The following is an 18,117-nucleotide window of genomic DNA, read 5'->3' on the forward strand; positions in this document are numbered from 1 at the left end:
GATGAGTCGCCGCTCACCAGCACCCTCGGGGGTTCCAGCCCAAGGGCTGAGCCCCCTGCCCGGCCGCGCTGCCCCGCACCCCGCGAGGGGCTTCTCCCAGCTCCTGCCCCGAGGGCTCAGCTCCGGCGCCCCAAGCCTCCAGCGCCAAGGGCTTGCAGACCTCAGCTATGCTGGGCCTGGCTGCGAGAAGGACGTCCAGATTTCAGCTGATGCAGAAAAGTAGGGTCCTATGTCTTAGGCAACTTTAGAGAAAAAACAAACAAACAAAAATGCCTTTTTTTTTTTTTTTTTTTTTTTGGTCCCTTCTATTAATTCATACCAGATTACATGGCATACACAAGGAAAGCAAAGAACGTGGCAGTTTCTCTCCTAGCCCAGAACACACAAAGCTTCTTTTCCTGTGCCACAAAAGAAGGACCAATGTGGACACAAGCATGCTCTTATCCAGTGCTTTCTGAAAGTATCAGCAGGGAAATACCACATACATTAAAATAAACCAAGCACAATGTGCTAAATGGGTAGCAAAGGGATCCATTCACTGTTCTTCACCATAAGTATAAAATCCTTTTTTTCTGAACATGTAAATCTACACATCCTCTATGGAGTTCATGGTTAAAATCAGATATGATCAGAAGAGTTCATAGTACCTACTCTAGAACCATATACAATTTCCTTTAAAACATTTAAACCAGTCCTCACCTGCCGAAACACTGGTTCATTCAGAAAAAAAGCATTCTCTTAAAAACTCATTCTATAAATTGCCTGATCTCCACACTTTTCCTTTCACTTTTCAGCACTTTTCCTAAAAAAAATCAAGACGTATAAAGTCAATGACTGAAAAAAACCCTGCAGCAACTCCCTCAGCTAATAGGAGAACCTACCAGAGTCCTTGGCATTCAGCAGAACAAACCCGCTATCATGAATCAGCAAATGGAATCAACATCTCCCCCATTCTGCTTAGTCTCGCTCATTTTCAAATCAACCTTTTTTCTTATATATGTATGTGTGTCACTGCAAGAGCATATTGTCCTGATGCTACTTACCTTCCCAATGGTTTTGTTAATGTTTCATGATTTGTTCCTCATCTCTGGAAAGTAAGTATTGGGGGATTTGTTTTACAGGAGAGCAGCAAAAGTAAGAATGGAGTGAAAATCAGTTGTGTGGGCACCCGGTTCAGAGAGGTGGAAACAAAACCCACTGAAAGTGGTGGTTAACCCGTTAACCCTAAGCTTTGCCAGGACAGAGCTGCCAGGGAGCTGCACATCAAAGGGCAGAGTGCTCTGGTCCTCACTTTAAGACCAATTTCTAATACACTCTGGCTTCCAGGCAGCCTTTGAGGCCAGAGACACAGACAAATGGAAGTGCCTGGCAGCTCCCGAGCAAAGAGCCACAGGACAAAGCTTTCAGTAGTGTCTAACTGAGTCTCTGCAGAAGAACTTCCCCATAACCACCTAATGCTCCTGGATCATCTGTCAGCCAGTATCCATGACAAGAGAGCAAGGAGCCCTTTCCAAGCTTTTCATGACTGTCATCCTTCAATGCCCACTTCTCTGGTGGAGGAAGAACCAGCACCACCTTCATTTCCCTCCAAATTTGCCTTTCTCTATGCTTTCAGCTGCTCCTTCCCAGGTGCCGCTGAGGCCAGCCCGGCTGCTGCAGGGCCATCTTGGGTTCCCCTTCAGCCATGGACCCCGGGTGCAGACACAGAGGTCTCCTGGGTTTTGGCAAGGGGAAGACCAGCAGCAGGGCTCAGAGACACAGGGAGCTCCCAGGAACTGTCAGCGCAGTGGGAGGGAAGATGGGGGATTTGCCAGGGAGTTTTTCAAGGAGGGAAATGTGACATAATTCAAGGTCTTAACCATATTAAGTCATAGAATGTCCTGAGTTGGAAGGGACCCACAAGGATCATCGAGTCCAACTCCTGTCCCTGCACAGGACAACCCCACAGTTCACACCATGTGTCTGAGGGCTTTGTCCAGTCTCTTCTTGAACACTGTCAGGCTTGGGGCCGTGACACCTCCCTGGGGAGCCTGTTCCAGTGTCCACCACCCTCTGGGGGAAGAACCTTTTCCTAATGTCCAACCTAAACCTCCCCTGGCACATTTTTCTGCCATTCCCTTGGGTTCTGTTTTTGGTTGCTAAAGAGAAGAGTTCGGTGCTGGCCCTTCCTCCTCCCCTTGTGAGGAAGCTGTAGCCGCGATGAGGTCTCCTCTCAGTCTCCTCCAGGTTGACCAAACCAAGTGACTTCACCTGCTCCTCATACGGCTTCCCCTCCAAACCCTTCACCAACTTCATAGCCCTCTTCTGGACACTCTCCAGTAGCTTTATATTCTTTTTATCCTGTGGCACCCAGAGCTGCACACAGCACTCCAGGTGAGGCTGCACCAGTGCAGAGCAGAGCGGGACAATCGCCTCCCTCACCTGGCTGGCCATGCTGTGCTTGATGCACCCAGGACACGGTTGCCCTCTTGGCTGCCAGAGCACACTGTTGGCTCACGTTCAACTTGCCATCAACCGGAACCCCCAGATCCTTCTCCGCAGAGCTGCTCTCCAGCATCTCATCCCCCAGTCTGTGTGTACAGCCAGGGTTGCCGTGTCCCAGGTGCAAAATCCGGCACTTGCTCTTGTTGAACTTCATGCGGTTGGTGATTGCCCAGTTCTCCAATGTGTCCAGATCCCTCTGCGGGGCCTCTCTGCCCTCGAGAGTGTCAACAGCTCCTCCCAATTTTGTGCCATCGGCAAACTTGCTAAGCAATCCCTTAAGTCCTGAGTCTAAGTCGGTTATAAAGACATTGAAGAGTGCTGGCCCTAAGATGGATATGTGCCATATCATTTCTCTTTTCACTGCTCATTGACCACAGAATGCTTCCCTTGCAAGCAGCTAGAACACAGCCTCCTTCCTTCCATCTAAAATGGCTCTTTAGTCCTTCTGCTCACACCTGGCACTGCCTGCTCTGTGCCCAGCAGTCTTGGAGCACAGCTGCAAACACTGCAGCTGAGTGAGACCTACTGGTCATTTTCTGAATGCAGATTTCTTCCTCTTTACTGGAACTCTTCAGCTACAGCTATATAGCCAAATAAAATGTGCTAGGGGCTGCTTTCTCATTTTAAGGTCGAGCAGTGCAGCATGGCTTGAGTGTACACACCTAACTTCTCCCCTATCCAAACCATCATGTCTCTGTGAACATGTAACACAGGCAGCCATACGCCAGTGTCCCAGCCCTGTTTAATCCCTAGTATGGGCACAGCTTCTGTATCCTTTCCTTTTCATTTTTTAATTTATTTGATTATGCATTCTTTTCTGGAGTAAATATAGCATAGGGACTCTGAGATATCCAACATCTCCACCCTGGCCCACAGACTGGCTGGTTCCCTTTCAGCCTCTCACGATGGTCTGTACGCTCTCTGTAGAGAAGGAATTGTGATGAATGACAGGTGTGACTCTGGCATGTGTCATCCTGTGTTTCTCTATCTTCTGCCTCTGTGCTAGAGCGGTTATTGTCTGGACTTTTGCCCTGAACGCTGCGACTGCCTCTTGCTATACTGAAGAGTTTTTCAAGCACAAAGTCTGTTTCTCTTGACAGCCTTTCCAGTGAAGCAGAGTCATGTATGCTTCAGATGATCCTTTTCCTAAGTCACCAAGTGTTGGTGCTGAGGGAATAATATTCAAGCTATTGACAGAAGCATGCATACACACATTTTAGGATGAAACCAAGGAAGCCAAAAAGATAATAATTTAAGCGCTACTGGCATCTTATCTAGACCTATCCAGTGAAACATCTTTGAGGAAACTCCTACTAAGAGGCCCAAGCTCAGACTTTCCAAATGGCAGGACAATCTTCTAGCACTGCAGCTAGCATGTAATTGCTTTAAACTGCCTTGAAGTCTGGATAACTTTCATAATGAGATTTAAAATGTAGAGTCTGTGGGAAGGGCTTAATCTGCTCACTTTAAAAAATTGCTACTATTCCAAAAGCATTTATAATTTATGTAGCCAGTGATGATGCATTTGTAAAGAAGAGATGAACCACAGGCCTGTGTTGGTGAGCTGTCTTCCTGTTGTCCTGTTGTCTTCTGCTCTATTCATGATTTTCCCGTCCACTCCTTGCAGCCCTGACTCTGTTGGTTCCTGCAAGTCACCGCGAGCTTTGCTGCTGCCACCTGCTCTGGCCGCACCTGAGGAGCAGAGGAGTGGCCAGGGAGTCGACAGTGAGATGGAGATGGGAGGGCTGGTCCCCAGCATCTGCAATGGGGAACAGGGTCATCTGCCTAGCCTGTGTGACACGGGCTCCCTGTATCTGATCCAGGCTGGCTGTTCACAGGTTTGTGCAAGAAAGCAACCGAGACCACTGGCAGCTGCCTGGGGGCCTGTTTACATGAACACTCCTGCTGCTTTTATCAGTGGTGGAGCCGCACTGGGATATTTTTGGCATAAAAGCTAAGTGGAAACATATCGTATAAGTGTTCTCAAAATGGGAAGCTCCTGAGAACATACCTTAGATCTGGATAGAGAATATAGTGCTCTGACTTCACCTCAGCTGTATTTACCAGCTGTCTTCAGCCTTTTCTCTCCCTCTTTTGTCCAGTTGTGATAGGAAATCCCAAGATGCTGTTAGAAATAAATTTATATGCTTAAGGAGCCAAAATGTATCAGCCTAACAGAACAGTGATGAGTGTAAAAGGAAGAAAATGACAAAAATAGCCATGTAAAAATAGTTTGCTTGCAAGTATTGATAAGGCCATAGGAAGAAAAAATGAGAAAGGGACAAATTTTGCAAATTTAGCTTGGAGAAAACCTTTTATTTACTTCCCAGGAGCTAACATACACAAGAAAAATCAGACTGATGAACAAGATGAACAGAACCTTTAAATCTGATACGTTCCTATCACAGGTCATCTGGATCAGAAAATATCTATTCATGCATGTAGACACCCCACACCTGTGCAATTTGAAAAATAATGTTAGTAGCAGAAATTGACTTTCAGTCTTGAATTAATGGTTATTTCAGTGAAGGCCGTACATTTGAATAACAAGTGTGTCATCCAGTGCGTAGCTGCACATTACTGCAGGACCCAGAGACCACTGTTGGACATCCCGGAGCCATTTCAGGAAGGGGAGACCTGGCCTGTAGTCTAATTTCTCTCCTCAGCAGTTCCTCACTTACCCTGCTCTTCCCAGGAGGTGTTGGACAAATATGTTAAGCTTCAGTAGTCCAGCTGTCACCAGCTCCCTGTGGGTAGTTCTTCTCAGGGGCATGGGATAGGGCGAGAGGCTGCAAAGGTCCATCCCATTGGGAGTTTGGCTGAAGAGATGCACAGCATGGCCTGGTCACTGCCCAAATGGTGCTATGTCAGCCCTGTAAGAGCTCAGGTTGCTGGGCAGCCTTTAATCCATCCATATCAAAATACTGGCATTTCCAGGTGGCAATGTTTTGGTGTTCAAGATTAAAAGAGACAGTGGCTGAACATTTTTTCTTCAGTGCAAAAAAAAATAGCTATATAAAGAAGAAAAAAAGAAGTATGCCGTATGAATTTTCTTTCGGGAGAAGAAGCTCAAAGGGCTCTGTTTCATCATACCCCTGTGATGCCGAGTGGTCCGTTTTCCTGCTAAGGAGGGGAAAGCTAGACCCAGGCTGCAGTTTAGTTTCAGGTTATTAGCTTGGTAGTCATGCAGTGTAACAGGAGAATAAATAACACGGTGTGCAGGTGCAAGGACCATTGATCACCAGTGTGGACACCAGCTTACAGGCAAACTTAGTGGCAGTGGCAAGGGTGGAAGAATGTGACTTCTACTGCAGTATTCTATCTGCTGCACAGACAAATGCATCTCACCCCAAAAGCCTTTCAGGCAGTTCTCTGAGGAAATTCCTCATCAAGGAAGGAATGCCCAGAGGTGAGAGATAAAGAGGCACAGAAGGTCCCTGCAGTGCTGTTACCCCATTGTCTCAGCAGCAGGTGAGTGAGATTCTTTTGTCTTCAGGAGGAAATCCCTGTGGCTTGGGACTGAGAGCACTGACTGTTTAGAAATGCCTTGGCACTGCCGATATTATCAAGAATGGCAGGGTTCAGAGGCAGAAGGTGCTAAAGCAGCACTCTGAAAATTAAATTTGAATCTAGAGTGGACTCAGAGAACAATTTAGGTTGGAGGGGACTCCAGAGGTCATCTAGTCCAAACTCAGTCTCAGAACAGGGTGAGCTTCAACCTTAGATGAGGTTGCTCAGGGCTTTGTTCAAGTGAGTTCTTGCTCCTCCTAGCATATTGCCAGCTCCTGCCTCCTATGTGCACATCAGCTGGTGAAGAAAACACCTTCTCTCTGTTGCTGGCAGCGATATGCTTCCAGCCTCTGCTGATGAGGGACCTTCATCCTCTGCATGCTGGGCTGTGGCCGCCAGATGCCCACCAGTCACCCCAGCAGTCTCTGCCAAGCCGGTATATCCCCATCTCCCCTCCCAAAGGCTTGGTGCCACAAGCAGGCTGTACCTCCACAGGAGGAGACCACCACCCCGACAGTCACCCAGCTCTGCCCACCACCCGGGCAGCTGTGTTCCTTCTCAGGAGCCCTGTCCCATAAATAGGAAGCAGGATGTGAAGCTGCTCTGTCCACTCCTCCTGCCCCTCAGGCTACCTGCTCCCCACACCAGCAGTTTCTTGACATGTTTTGTGGCTCCTGGCTGAGCCAGGAGACAGTTGTAGTGTAGAAGCTGTGTAATTCTTCCTCCCGTGACGTACTCCCCGAGCAGGGTCAATCCATCTGGGAAACCTCTATAGCTGCAGGTAAGAAATGGCAAAATGTTTTCTGGATCACAATACCAGCAAACAGAACAGGAAAACAAATTCAAGAGGAAACACAGAGATCATGAGGATTGTGTCTTAGTACTGTTACATTCTTCCTCTGATCTGCTCTGCTAGTGCCCATCTGGAATGATGCTGGAAGGATAATTTCCCTAGCCTGTTACCTTGACCTGTCCCTTTGCAGCATTCCTCTGGCTCTCCATTAAGCACAATTTATTTGTCTTTGCCTCCTTCATCTAGCCCCACTGTATGTATAATCTGTCTTTCTGTATTGATGATGGTCACAGCTACCCACCTCCTTCATTTGCTTCTGAGATTTTCAGACAGGAATCCCTGTGCTTTGCCTTATGCTACTCCTGATGCCTGGAGGCAAAGTCCTTCAAACCCTTCATTAAATCATACCTTTGACGTGTCGCCTACAGAAAATGGGACAGCAGTTAGGTAGCGATGTGGCTGACCTATGATTACTGATTACTCAGCAACATTATTTCCTTATTTCCTTGTGTCCTGTATCTGTTGCAGACACATCAGTTTTTGCCTTTGAGAGTCACCCCTTTGCCCTGACCCCCTGCCTGCACGGTTTCTTTGAGCTCCAGGCTGGCGGGGCGTCCAGGCTCAGAGGGGTCCCATGTCCCCCTCAGCAGCTGGGTTTCACTGGTGAGCCCCGCTGCTCAGGGATGCAGAGCTATTGGGTGGTCCCTGGGTGGGCGATGCCTCCTCCCTTTCCTGGACTGTTGCACATGGCAGCTGAATTGGGGGAAACTGCGAGATCTCTTGTTTCCGCAGCTTTGTGATGAGATTGTAAATTCTTCGATGCAAGGAAAGCGCTTTTGTTCTGCCTGTTATAATGCTGAATATGGGGGAGGTGGGGTGTCTGTCTATGACTCGACATGCTTGTTTCTGCAGTAATACAAACAGTAAATAGGCCTTAGGCATTCATAATTTATATTTTTTTTGTGATGAGCAATCAATAGAAATGTTAGTCTGGTCGCTTGACTGACAAAGTACAAAGCAGTACCCAAACTTTTAACCAGAAGCTTTTAACCTTCTGTCAGCATGATCAAAAATAAGCTCACTTTCAGAAAAATAACCAGAAGAAAGATAGCCAGAAAGATAACCATAATCTTTCAGACTTCTAAATAATTCCTGAACTGGGATTCAGGCTCAAAGCATTTTTAGCCCCTTTGTTGTCAAGACACATAAAAAAGATTACTGATGCGGGAAGGAAGCAAGAAGTAGAGCAAGCACGGATCATTTCTATAGTCCAGGTTTTGTCTTAGTCATTGTGAAAGAGGGCACTAACACACCTGACAGGCGGAAACCTTCAGCGGTGGTGAGAACTATATACAACCTTTATGTGGATCTGTGTTTTAGTCTTGGAAAACAAAAAATAGAGACCCTCTGGAGTGGAGACAGAAGTCTTTCTGTAAAGCATCACGTACTGATGTAAAATTTGGATGAACTTTTGCAGTTTTAACGCATGAAAAGGTAAAATGCTTTTCTTGGTGGGTATCCACTTCTAAGAATGTATAATAGTAGTAGGGCATCCTTGGCCCACTCAGTAAATCCTCTCTGCGCCTCCATTGTCACAGCAGGGACAGTGACATAGCTGGTGTCATTTCTACAGCCAGCCAGGCTGCCACTGCACTTGAAGTGATCCTTGATAAGATTTCAAGTGAAGGAAGGAGAGAAAGACAGAAAGAAAGAAGGTAAGGAAGCCTCTCCCACTTCAAATTCTTCAGGCTGACCTGTCAGCTTCTATGTTACTACATTTGGACTTGAATTTCTCACCAAGGTCAGAGCAGATTAGAAGCCGCTTTTGTATCTGACAGAAATACTACTCCCCGGTGAACAGGGGCGTGTAGCTCCACTGTCTTTAAGTGGGAAGAAAAGTTTGGTGTTCTCCAGCCAGCAGTGTGGAGTGCATGGGGGCCTCCCAGTCTTTGCTGCGATCGGCACCAGCGGGGCATCTTCTCTCCATAATCTACACCCCCCCCAGCCCTGTTTGGATCTAGGCAGCAGACTTGAAAAGCATGACTGAGATACCAGAAAAACATAGTGAGATTTGAAAAATCATCTGATGATCTCATGATCACCAGCATTAATTTCTTTTTATGTTGCTTGTGGGAAATATCTAGTATTTTTCCCAAATCACCCTTAAAACACAACAGCAGCCAGGCAATGGCTTGATTTCAGGAGCGACCTCAGGAATCACATTTCCTCTTGCCTGAAGCTCATTTCACAGGGAACTTTCTCAGTGGGAGACATGTTTTTCTTAAATGTTCAACAGCTGCATGGAAGCTAGGCAGCAGGAAAAACAGAGAGGAAGGCAAAGGATAAAAATAATAGTACTGTATTCCCCCCTTGTCTTTTAAGACTCTGTTTCCCTCAAATACAAAGTAAAGGAAAGTCTGAAAATCCTGATGTGATGAGACCGAGGCCCATAGGATGAGTGGCATGCCACAGGTCATAAAGGAGCCTAAACAAAGCACAACTTCCATAGTCCAGCCGTGTTTACAAAAAAGTCTAGCTCCACCAGAATTTGTAATTGGATGCCAGAATAAAGAACAGCTAGAGGTTTTGTTTTGTTTTGTTTTTTTCCAGTACCTATCTAAATAACACAGTCCTGAGGAAACTCAATGTAAAAGCAAAAGGGAGACAATTTTATATAAAGTCTTTATTTTAGAGCAGACTGGCAAAGTAAGAGCATTTGCCAAGGAAGGTGTTTTGGAAAGATGTACGGTACCAGAAAAGGAAGGAGACTGTACTAGTCAGCAGGTGACCACAAAGCTCTGAAGGTCAACATTAACCAGAGTTTTCTCTTTGGCCACTGGACTTCCCATATGCCATTTTACATGTCACAGTTTTCACTTGCACCTCCTTTGTTTTTTTCTCTGCTGTAGTGATAGCCTACAGCAGTGAGTGCAGCTACTCAGGATAAATCAGAAGAAATGTTTCCTGGTTTACCTTCCCTGTGTGGGATGCCTCACTCAGGTGGAAATCAACTTCTGTGAATCTCACAGAGAAGGAAGAGGAAATGAAGAAGGGGAAGCAAAAGAGAAAGCAAGGAGGAAGGAAAGGCAAAGAAGTGGGGAATGGTAGAGATCAGCAGAGAAGTAGGGATGGTGGTTAAGGACTCCAAAGACAAAGAAAGCAAAGGGCAGGTAGGAGGGAAGCAAAGAAAGTCAATGAGAACCCAGAGGCAGCAATGAGGATAAAGGAATAAGAGGAAAGGAAGCAGGATTTTTTAAAAATATAGTGTTTGGTTTGAAAAATGAATGCAAAATAATCACAAAAGGTTTAACCTATGCTGATGCTGATGTCATATCAACAAGCCCTTCCAGGCTGAAACCAGGAGCTGTTGCCTCGCCTCTGTGCCCGTAGCCTGGTTGGTAGCCTGACTCTTCGCTCAGCATGTGCCCATTTGCGGTGGTGGGGTGGGGATGGAGATAATGCTGACAGACATCAGTCCCTGTTTATCTGGCCTGACTCCAGCCACAAGACAAGGCAAGCTCATAGAATCACAGAATCGTAGAATGTCCTGAGTTGGAAGGGACACACAAGGATCATCGAGGCCAACTCCTGTCCCTGCATATGACAGCCCCACAGTTCACACCATGTGTCTGAAGGAACTGTCCAGTCTCTTCCTGAATACTGCTGGGCTGAAGATACTCGTCTTGTTAAAGGTCATAGGTCTTCCAAAAAGGCAATTAACAATTTCGAGTTTTCCTTCCAGGGACCAGCAAGATGAATCAGAGTGCGCAGGCGTATCCTAGAGTTGGGGTCTCTCACAACATGCAGGCTTGGACCCAAAAGCCTGCGGGTGTCTTCCAGGCCAGAGGTATCTCAGAACAATACCTCTTCTGCAGAGAAGTGCTGTATGGCCCAGGCATGGCAGCAGCTCTCTGAGGAAAGCAAGACTTCATACCAGCATGGATGCTACTCCATAGCTTATTTCTTGTGGAATTAGAAGCTGTAAATTGCTGCTGCATTTGTCTGTGCAGACTTGAGAATCATCCTGTGATGGTGACAAACCCAAAATATTTCCAGCACAATATGAACCCTCTGGCAATGCTTAAAAACAGTTGTTTTGTATAACTCTCCTCCTCATTTTGAGACCTGTCCTCAAATCCCTTTGGCCGGCAACCTGCAAACCACTGCATTAAGAGCATGAGCAGTTAACATGGCCACTATGTGATAAAAAAGTCACATGGATTTTACCGAAGTTTCCTCTCACGAATGGTCAGTACTGACCTAAAGCTGCTCCCAAAAAAGCCAGCTGCAGGACAGGAGCATTCCCAGAGGACTCTCAGCTTATGTTAGAGCTATGGTCTGTGCCTGACAGGTATTTCTCAGCACCAGCTTGTCACAAATCAGTGGGCATGTGGAGTGCAAGCCCACCGGTGGAGCAGGGGGTCTCCTGGTGCCTGTTCCCTGAGTGGGCAGAGCTGCCCACTTTGCCCATGCTGCCCGTGCTGCCCATGCTGCTCCTGCTGCCCGTGCTGCCTCTGCTGCCTGTGCTGCCCGTGCTGCTCCTGCTGCCCGTGCTGTTCCTGCTGCCCGTGCTGCCCGTGCTGCCCGTGCTGCCCACTGTGCCCATGCTGCCTGTGCTGCCCGTGCTGCCCGTGCTGCCCGTGCTGCCCACTGTGCCCATGCTGCCCGTGCTGCCCGTGCTGCCCGTGCTGCCCACTGTGCCCATGCTGCCCGTGCTGCCCGTGCTGCCCGTGCTGCCCACTGTGCCCATGCTGCCCGTGCTGCCCGTGCTGCCCGTGCTGCCCACTGTGCCCATGCTGCCCGTGCTGCCCGTGCTGCCCACTGTGCCCATGCTGCCCGTGCTGCCCGTGCTGCCCGTGCTGCCCGTGCTGCCTGTGCTGCCCGTGCTGCCCGTGCTGCCCGTGCTGCCTGTGCTGCCCGTGCTGCCTGTGCTGCCTGTGCTGCCTGTGCTGCCTGTGCTGCCCATGCTGCCTGTGCTGCCTGTGCTGCCCGTGCTGCCCATGCTGCCCATGCTGCCCACTGTGCCCATGCTGCCCGTGCTGCCTGTGCTGCCTGTGCTGCCCATGCTGCCCACTGTGCCCGTGCTGCCCGTGCTGCCCGTGCTGCCCGTGCTGCCCGTGCTGCCCACTGTGCCCGTGCTGCCCGTGCTGCCCGTGCTGCCCACTGTGCCCGTGCTGCCCGTGCTGCCCGTGCTGCCCGTGCTGCCCATGCTGCCCACTGTGCCCATGCTGCCTGTGCTGCCCGTGCTGCCCGTGCTGCTGAGGCGCTCGCCACTCTGGGGGCCCACGATGGTCCCCCCTCTGCCAGCACTACACAGGTCTGGGTTGTCCTTCTAGCTGGAGACCAGGAACTTGGCACCTCCTTTATTCATCAGCAGCCTCTTCTCAATGCTAAAGTTATCCAGGCTATTTTGAAATAAGTTATTTAGTTTTTGAGAAGGGCTGCTTTTTAAAAAGCAAGTCTGAAGTGCTAGGCACACCAGACAGTCAGAGATGATAAATTATGCTTTGTGTGTTTTTTTTTTTTCTTTTTGTACATCTTTCAAATCACAGGCTGGGACCTTGCACTGGGCTGTGTGGGGTGAGCCATGAAAATGACATCTGTGAGCCTCTGTGCAACTACATGCCACCCATTGAGCTATAGACAGGGATCAACCAGTGTGATGAAAACTATAGGTTAAGGCCAACCTCTCTGTCAGCTTGTGACTCAGAGGTCAGAAGTTATGAGAGCAGAGACACTGTCCTGCTGGATCAGGCTAAAGCCTGTTTAGCGCAGCCCTGTAACACTGATACTGTTCAATACTGGATTATTACAGGGGAAAAAAATCTCTTGAAGGCTTATGAAATCACTTTTTATTTCATAGCTTATGTTTTTGCTAAGCTCTGTTACGTAGTGACTGACAGATTTCTTGAGGAACAAAGTGTTGCTCTTATTTTTTACCTCCCTTATTGCATATTTTAAATCTGATTTCCAGAAACAATAAATATATTTGGAAACTACCCAGATCGTGTTTTGTGCTGTCAAGAAATAAACCTGGCAATGGAAAAAGTGATAATGTCTTCTAGGGTTTTTACCACCCTCCATCTAATGTTATATTTTTGTCATTTTAATCTCTGTTTCAGTGAGCACTAAATCTGATTAAACTACTTTGCACATTACTTTAATTTTGAATCCATTGGCCATTTACCCTAAAGCATGTAACTGCCTGCCATACCCCAAAAGTAATGAGAGAAGGGTGTAAGCTAACTGATCAGTAATTTTTTTTTTCTGTCTAGACATCCACACTGCTGTATTAAAGAGATAGTCAGATTGCTCCTCTCTCCCAAGGGGTTTATGATATGATTAACCGATCCCTTTCAAACAAATGGTGTGTGTGCATCAGTTCAAAAGGCAATGTAAGGCTGCCCAAAGCCATATTTCTGCAGGTTCCCCTAAAGGTGCAGGCAGGAGATTTCTCCCCCTTTGAGGGTCAGAAATGCTGCAGGAGTTGGTTGCCTCTACACAGCTGCTGTGGGCTTCCTGTACGTCAGCTCTGAGAATATTTTTTCCAGGATGGGTTGGTGGTGCAGAGGAAGAAATTCCCTGTGAATAGGGTGGTGCTGGGGAAAGGATTCCCCTCTCTTGTGCTCCTGTTCTCCAGCACAGGACTAAATACAGCATCAGTGGCACTTTACATTGTCCCCGTGAGGCTTGGGAGTGTCTGCCCAGTGCATTGCCCTTAGCCGTACCTTTTTGTTTGGTTTTTAGCTCTGAGAATTGTTACGGGGGGAAGCAGTGCCCCTAGCTTTTACAAGAACTGATACTTTTATGATATAAGAGAAGTTTAGTTAGCTGCTAACTTTGTAGATATAGAATAATACTTCATGAAAGAGCAAATGCAAACCACTGACTGAGAGATACATGTGATGTTTAACTATACGTACAATGTTAGTTAATGAGGATGTGATCTATGACCTCAGTTGAACCATGGCCCAGCCTAAACCATGGAATCATAGGAGTGGAAAAAAATAATACAAAAATCATCAATTTCGCCTCTCTGGCCCAAGGGAGGATCAACTGTAACTGAGCTATTCTTGACTGCTGCTCCTCCATCCTGTTCTCAAAGACCTCCAGTGACGGAAACATTTCAGCTTCCTAAAATAATCCCTTCCTGCCTGCGGTGGAGCCTGGTGCCTGTGCAGCACCCCCTCTGCCTCTGCAGGAGGCCCGGGGTCTGCCCTGGAGCCTGTGGAGAGCTTTAGAGAAAGGGAGAAGAAAGGTCTTTACCTCTCTTGGACTGTGCTTCAAAGCTGTGCTCCTCTGCAGCACCACTCTGGTGCACGGCATCCACTCTCCCCCTTCCCCAACATCTTCTGCCTGCCCCCCACATCAGAGTTTGCTGCTCCCCCTCAGCTGGTGGGGTTGAGACCTAAAGTGGATCACTGAGACTATCTGCATTAGGAAAAAATATGCCATTCCCCTGGCCAGTGGCAAATAGTACTGATGGGGTGGTGGACTGGAGCATGGGAGAGGAGTGGCGTCCAGGACAGGGAAGGTCAAAATGGTTTGACTGGGTTTGCTGCCAGGGAAAATGGTCATGGAAGAGGACTCTAGCTCACATTTCTCACCAGTTAATGAGCAGCAACTGGTCTTAATGTAGATATTCCAGGTATGTTGTTACACTTGATCCCAGTCTTCTAGAGAGCACCCTACGCTTACACTTCATGGACTCCTTTCTCAAGCACATGTATGAAGCCCAGTCTGAGCCTCAGCCTCAATAAAACCATTTCAGATGCTTTTTACAGAAGATGCTGGTCCATGTCACAAAGCAACCCATTATTAAATATACCTTAAATTAACTTTGATCATAGCAACTCAAAATCATTGAGATATTTTTGAGTACCTGAATTTGCTATTTTTTCCCTTTCTACTGAACTTCGCATAACCTTAAAAAAAGCTGAACTGACCTGAACAGTTTTAGGAGGGAGAGAAAGAGTACTGTGCTCCAGCCCTGCCTGTGATGTTTGTTGGTGATGTTTTGTTCTGCAGCAGCTTTTCGCAGCAGAGGTCTGGTCCTCAGCATTGGTGTTTACAGTGGTAGAGTTGACAGACCCATAAATACAGAGACAAACAAGCACAGCTATGCTCAAAATGTTTCTTTGTGAATCACACATGATTTTCTTATCCAAACTGAGAGAACATAGTGTTGCTAACGTGGTACACAAGGTCACGTCAAATTGCGAAGTAATTTTTTTTCTCTTTGCTGGCTTTGCTTCCAATGCCATTATGTTCCAGGTCCAAACATTGTCCTACAATGACTCTCTTGCCAGTTTTTCAGGTATCCTGTATCAGAGATATTTGTCTATCCTTGGCCAGAAACAAATGGTTTTAGGAGGAGGTTTTAGAAAGAATAAAGCTGCTTTGGATTTTTTTTTAATAACACAAAATTTTCTGTTTGAAAGCAAGTATTCCAATAACCTAACTATTAGGCATGTCCCTGCTCTTCTAACTAACAAATGCAGTATAGCTAGGGGAGTTGCTCAGGTGAGAGAAGATAACGGATGGGTTAATGTAAATGTTTATTTTCATATCCCTTCATTCTTCAGCCACTGGGTTATATGAGATGGAAAACAGGGTGGATTCAGCAAGTGTTTACTCAGTTTGTGCCAGTTTTCCAGCATGTCTAGACTCAATAGGAGAATCCACAGCTCTGCACTTGAGCACATGAAGCAGATGAATAATTTAGTTATTGGTCGCTGAAACCCGATGCAAGATGCAAGCAAAATGGAGAAAGACTAAAGGACTAAATACCCTGTTTTTTTCACAGGGCATCCTTAGTTGCAGTGTGATGTCCCAGTGTAACGTCCCGTGGTATCTATCCAGGGAGGAAATACTTTGGAGCATTCCATTAGATAAAAATATGCAGCCAAGAAAAGTTCCAGCAAATGATAATGCTCTGCTACAAATGTTTTATGTGAGTAAAAGGCATTGTTCAGCAGGGTGTCTGCAAAAGCAACCTTAATCTTCTTAAATTGTCAGGCTCTTGATATTTATTCTCCCTAGTCATTGTAAACATCATCAATACTTTTTTAAGTATTTTCAATGATGTGGGATGTAGATACATGAGATAATGTGGGGTTACTACAGATGCAGTTAGTCTTCAATGCAATGATGTGTTTAGTGTCTGGAAGAGCTCTGATTTTATAACGTCACCTGTTTTTCAGAGAAAAAACCTTTCATGAGGTCTGATCCAATGGTTACAGAAGCCGAAGTGAAGAATTAAACTCTGAATGCACAGAATAAATATTGTTCTGCATTCTTTTTCTCCAGTGACCATTACTTTCTTGGGTCTTTCTTACTGATCTTACTGTCTTCTGCAATCAAACATGGTAAGGAAACGTAACAAAATTTAGTGTCAGTGTGAGCTTTTTGAAAAAAAAAACCGAAACAGTGGAAAGGCATTTCTTCCCCTGCCTCCCCCCCCCGCTTTTTCTTAATGTTATTTAACTCTATTTGTTTAGGTTTTAACCAGCTTTATTGTGCTTGCAAATGCTCACATTGAAACAATGTGTCGGGGCGAGGGAGCCAGAATTGGCAGTGACTGCAAAAAGTTCAGCTGCAAATAAAAATTAACCTGATGTCTGTTTACATAATCTAGGCAAAATATGAAAAGTAAACACAGAGTATTACGAAATAGCAATAAAACTGTCAGATTCATTCACTTTTAATAGCCCAATAATATAGAGTGTTTTTTTTAAAATGGGCTTTTTAATCTGGCACCTTCTCTACTCAGGAATGTCCTGCTGCAATCCAGAAATGCAGAAAAGCGTTACATGTGCCAATAGTTTAACCAAAGCAGAGGAGATGTTTGAAGATATCTGAATTACGAATTACATGAGATAAATCTGGCTTTCCAGGAAAGTGTGACCATCCTGTGAGACTGGAGATATTAGGCTTTACATCTTGGTCTGAGGGAGTTACCTTTTGTACAAACTTCAATATAATCACCTGTAGTTCATTAAAAAAAAAATTCTCTTCAGAAGAGATGAACAGAGTTTGTCTGAAACAGTATTAGAGACCTAGGAGACAAAGAAAAAGATTCCTTTTTAGTGCCTGCAGTTTGCAGGGGAGTAGAAATCTGGTACACCGAGAGAAAAGATACCTTGTCCTGTCTGTATCAGGGCACATATAATTCAGATCAGCAGCACCGCAGGACAGTTTTTAACAGCAGGATCCCACCACTTTTAAAATGTGTTCTGAAAGCAAAAGGTTCAGGATGACCTCTCCAAACTAAATGCTGAAAGAACATTTTCCTGTGAGAAGACCCTATTGGCTTTGCACCTTCTTCAGGATATTGGGACCTTATTGAAGAGCTTGCCTGGTTCTGGAGGAGGGTGGGAAAGAGACTGTTGGGTGGGAAACTCAACGAGAAAACATCCCATGGAGGGGCAACTACAGCGGGAGAAGGGGACATGGGTCTTTTTGTAGCTAGTTTCAGGCAACACTTTGAGTGGTATAAGGAGAATTATCATACATTTTTGTAGATATCTTTCAGCTCCATCTTTCCAGATCATAAATATCTGCCTACAGGTCAGTTTAATTTATTAGTTTGTCCAGATAAATATTAACTCTTATACTGTGATTCCACATACTTTTTTATATTCTTGTGTGCTGTGCAGTAGTTGTTATGTTATAGTCATTAGTCTTAAGAATTTAAGCAAACTGTGGCTTGTAGGGAGAAAGTACATTTTCATTAGAATAACAAATGTTACTGGAGAAAAAATAAGCAAGTTTTTCATCATACAAGATCCTCTTCAGAGCTACATGATTTTTTAGATTAAAATATGATTTACAATGAAATGTTTCTCTTCAGCTCTAATAATTGTTATACTTTGTAATATAGCCTATCATATGGCCCATGTTAACTAGCTAAAATATTTACTTCTGTTTCTTACATGTCTATGATTATAATATTCTCATGCCTACCTGACATCTTGCACTGATTTACCGGTCAGTTTGACCTGAAATCCCTTAATTAAGCAAGTGCAAAATCAGTGTGACCACTCATTTGAACCGGACTTACTTGATTTGGCCAGAGTCAGGTAGGCATTGGTTTATGCTGAACTGGAGTAAGTCATTATAATCTGATTTCATGTGGGCTTCGTAAGAGTATAGCTGCTTTGGTTAGTTAGGCTTGGAGTGTGTTTTCACTTTTGCTAAAATACCTGTTTTAACACAAGGTTTCTTGCAGGCATAAGCGTACCCATCGTAGGATGCTTGTGATGGTGGCTGTACTAACCAAACACTACTCTACATCTGCAAACCCTGTTCCTGGCAGAGGCATTGACCTG

General features: G+C 45.9%; 1 protein-coding gene across 1 annotated transcript; it reads right to left on the bottom strand.

Moving 5' to 3' along the window:
* Nucleotides 1-11,159: 11,159 nt before the first annotated feature.
* Nucleotides 11,160-11,618, bottom strand: LOC135986941 (sericin-1-like). The gene has a single exon (XM_065631495.1). The coding sequence runs from the start codon at nucleotides 11,616-11,618 to the stop codon at nucleotides 11,160-11,162; it is 459 nt and encodes a 152-aa protein (XP_065487567.1).
* Nucleotides 11,619-18,117: the final 6,499 nt, after the last annotated feature.

The sequence above is a fragment of the Caloenas nicobarica genome, chromosome 3 (genome assembly GCF_036013445.1).
Source record: "Caloenas nicobarica isolate bCalNic1 chromosome 3, bCalNic1.hap1, whole genome shotgun sequence".
NCBI classification, from domain to species: Eukaryota; Metazoa; Chordata; class Aves; order Columbiformes; family Columbidae; genus Caloenas; species Caloenas nicobarica.

Bases quoted from the DNA above. Each gene is read 5' to 3' on its own strand.
- LOC135986941 (XM_065631495.1), bottom strand. From the start codon at position 11,618: ATGGGCACAGTGGGCAGCACGGGCAGCACGGGCAGCATGGGCACAGTG.